This window comes from Chondrus crispus, genomic scaffold (assembly GCF_000350225.1).
Source record: "Chondrus crispus Stackhouse genomic scaffold, scaffold_122, whole genome shotgun sequence".
NCBI lineage: Eukaryota > Rhodophyta > Florideophyceae > Gigartinales > Gigartinaceae > Chondrus > Chondrus crispus.
In genome coordinates this window covers 52729-54827 of record NW_005178988.1, presented here as the reverse complement: position 1 = coordinate 54827, position 2099 = coordinate 52729, and the positions used below count along the sequence as shown (strand labels likewise).

The window sequence follows — 2099 nt, the reverse complement described above, 5'->3', positions numbered from 1 at the left end:
GATGTCCAAGCCCTCGGCGGCAGCGGCCGCGCCCGGCTCCGCCGGCGGCGCCGCGCGCGCCGCGCCGGGCGGGGCGTCGGGCGAGCAGGCTCTGGCGGGCGCGGCCGCCGCCGCGACAGAGTGGATGGCGGCCGCGGGGTCGATGTGGGAGGGGGCGGTCGCTGACGTGGGGTCCAAGCTGAAGGCGGTGGACACGGCCGCGCTGGGTGAGCAGGTGGCCGTGATCCGGCACAAGTCCGGGCGCATCCTGGAGGACGTGTCGCGCTCCGTGCAGTCAATGAACCTGTCGCTGGACCAGGAAGAGCTCCAGAAGCGGGCGGAGACGATCACGACGTCCACGAAGCAGCTGCTGGAGAAGGCAGGCCACAGCTTGCAGCAGGGCAGGCAAGAGGCGCTCGAGATCTTTGTGGACGCCGAGGGGAGGGAGGAGGGCGGCGGCGGCTTGCCGCCGTGGGATGAACGGGCGCTACCGGAGGGCGAACGGAAGTATGCGGATGCGTTGAGGAAGGAAATGCTGAAGATCGTGGTGGATGCGATTTATTCGAAGAAGAGAAGGACCGAGCTGTTTTTAGGGGGGGCGGCCGATAGGGAAGCGTTTGAGTTCGACTTTGATGGCAAGGCGGGTATGGCGATGGCGGCGCTAGAAGCGGACTCGAATATGAGGAGGCTGAGGGCGGGGTTGGTGCCGGGGAAAATGAAAGAGGACGAGTTTTGGAATACTTACTTTTTTCACGTGCAGCGGGTCCGGCAGAGTCTGCTGGCGAACGACGGGGTGATGCCGGCGGAAGAGAGGGTGGACGACGAGGACGCGGACGCGCTGTTCGCGGACGACGGCGAGGACGAGGAGCTGGCGGCGCTGGCCAGGCCGGCGGCGAACGGCGCGGACGAGGGAGCCAAGGAAGCGGAGAACGGGAAGAGGAATTGGGATGACGAGATCGACGCCATTTTCGATGACGATGAATAATGCGGGCGCGGTGCGGGTGGACAATTTGGTGAGGGCGGGAGGGGGGATGGGGAGGATGTATATAAATTTAGAGTGCTGCAGGGAGGAGTTTCTGGGGAGGCTAGTTTGCATGCGTGGCCGGTAGTAGCGGTCCGTTAAAGACGAATAGCTAAAAGATTGTGCGTGACGTGGAGGCGGCGGCAGGCACCGCTCCATGTCGGGATACCCAACGTCCACCACCGCGGCAATCAAGTAGCCGTTCCCTCGCGCGCCGCATGCCGCCGCCGTGCCACCGCGCCCCTTCGAAGGCCGTCTCCCGCCGGATCGGCGCCCCCGCCCCGCCGTCTACCGTACACGACGAGCACCGCCTCCTCCCGCGCGTAGATCGCCCGCCCGCTCTCACGAGTCCACCGCCAGCGCGCCTCCCGACCCCCATTTTCTCCACGAAAAAAACCGCCCTGCCACGCATGCCCCATTCCGCCCATCGCCACACCGCCCGTCCTCCCCCGCCCGCCTGTTGCCGCTTCATATAATCCCCACCGCGTCCACCCATGCCCCTCCGCCACACCTCGCCCCGCCCCCACCGCACCTCCCACCCCCCAGCATCCCTCGTCCTCACACCTGCGCTCCCATGGCAAAGCCCCTCCGCATTGCTTTCTTCCTCATCACCGCCCTCCTCTTCGCCATCTCCACCGTCTTCGCCGTCCTCACCTGGTCCACCTACAAGTCCACCCTCGCCGACTACACTCCCACGCCCTGCCGTCTCATCTCTTTCAATGTCACTCACTGCTCCTCCGGCAAGTATCGAGTCGTCGCCAACGTCTCCCTCTCCGGGCAGTCCCCCCAGCTCGCCTCCTTCTTCCCCGACCCTTCCCTGTGCGTCTTCGCCTCCGAAGCCGCCGCCTCCGATGCCGTCGAAGCCGGCACGGACCGCACCTGCTACAAAGGGGAGTCCAGCGTGAGCCTCTCGCTCCCGTTGTCCATCAACTCTGCGCGCGTGCGCGCGGTGCTGACGATCCTGTGCAGCCTGGTGTGCGGCGGCGCGCTGACGTGGGCCGTATACCGGCGTTGCCGGCGCGGACGGGGCGCGACGTGGCAGCCCAACCCGCACTACCTGTATTAACAGTTTTACGCGGGACGGTTGACTAGGGTGGCG

The 2099-nt window shown here is 66.4% G+C and overlaps 1 protein-coding gene across 1 annotated transcript in view; it reads right to left on the bottom strand.

The window, feature by feature from the left end:
• Positions 1 to 1112: 1112 nt before the first annotated feature.
• The window catches only part of CHC_T00002030001 (hypothetical protein), a 1155-nt gene continuing 168 nt past the window's right edge, over positions 1113 to 2099 (bottom strand). Inside the window, exon 1 of the mRNA XM_005712991.1 lies at positions 1113 to 2099. This exon is cut by the window's right edge and continues 168 nt beyond it. Within this exon, the coding sequence (XP_005713048.1) occupies positions 1113 to 2099 (987 nt within the window).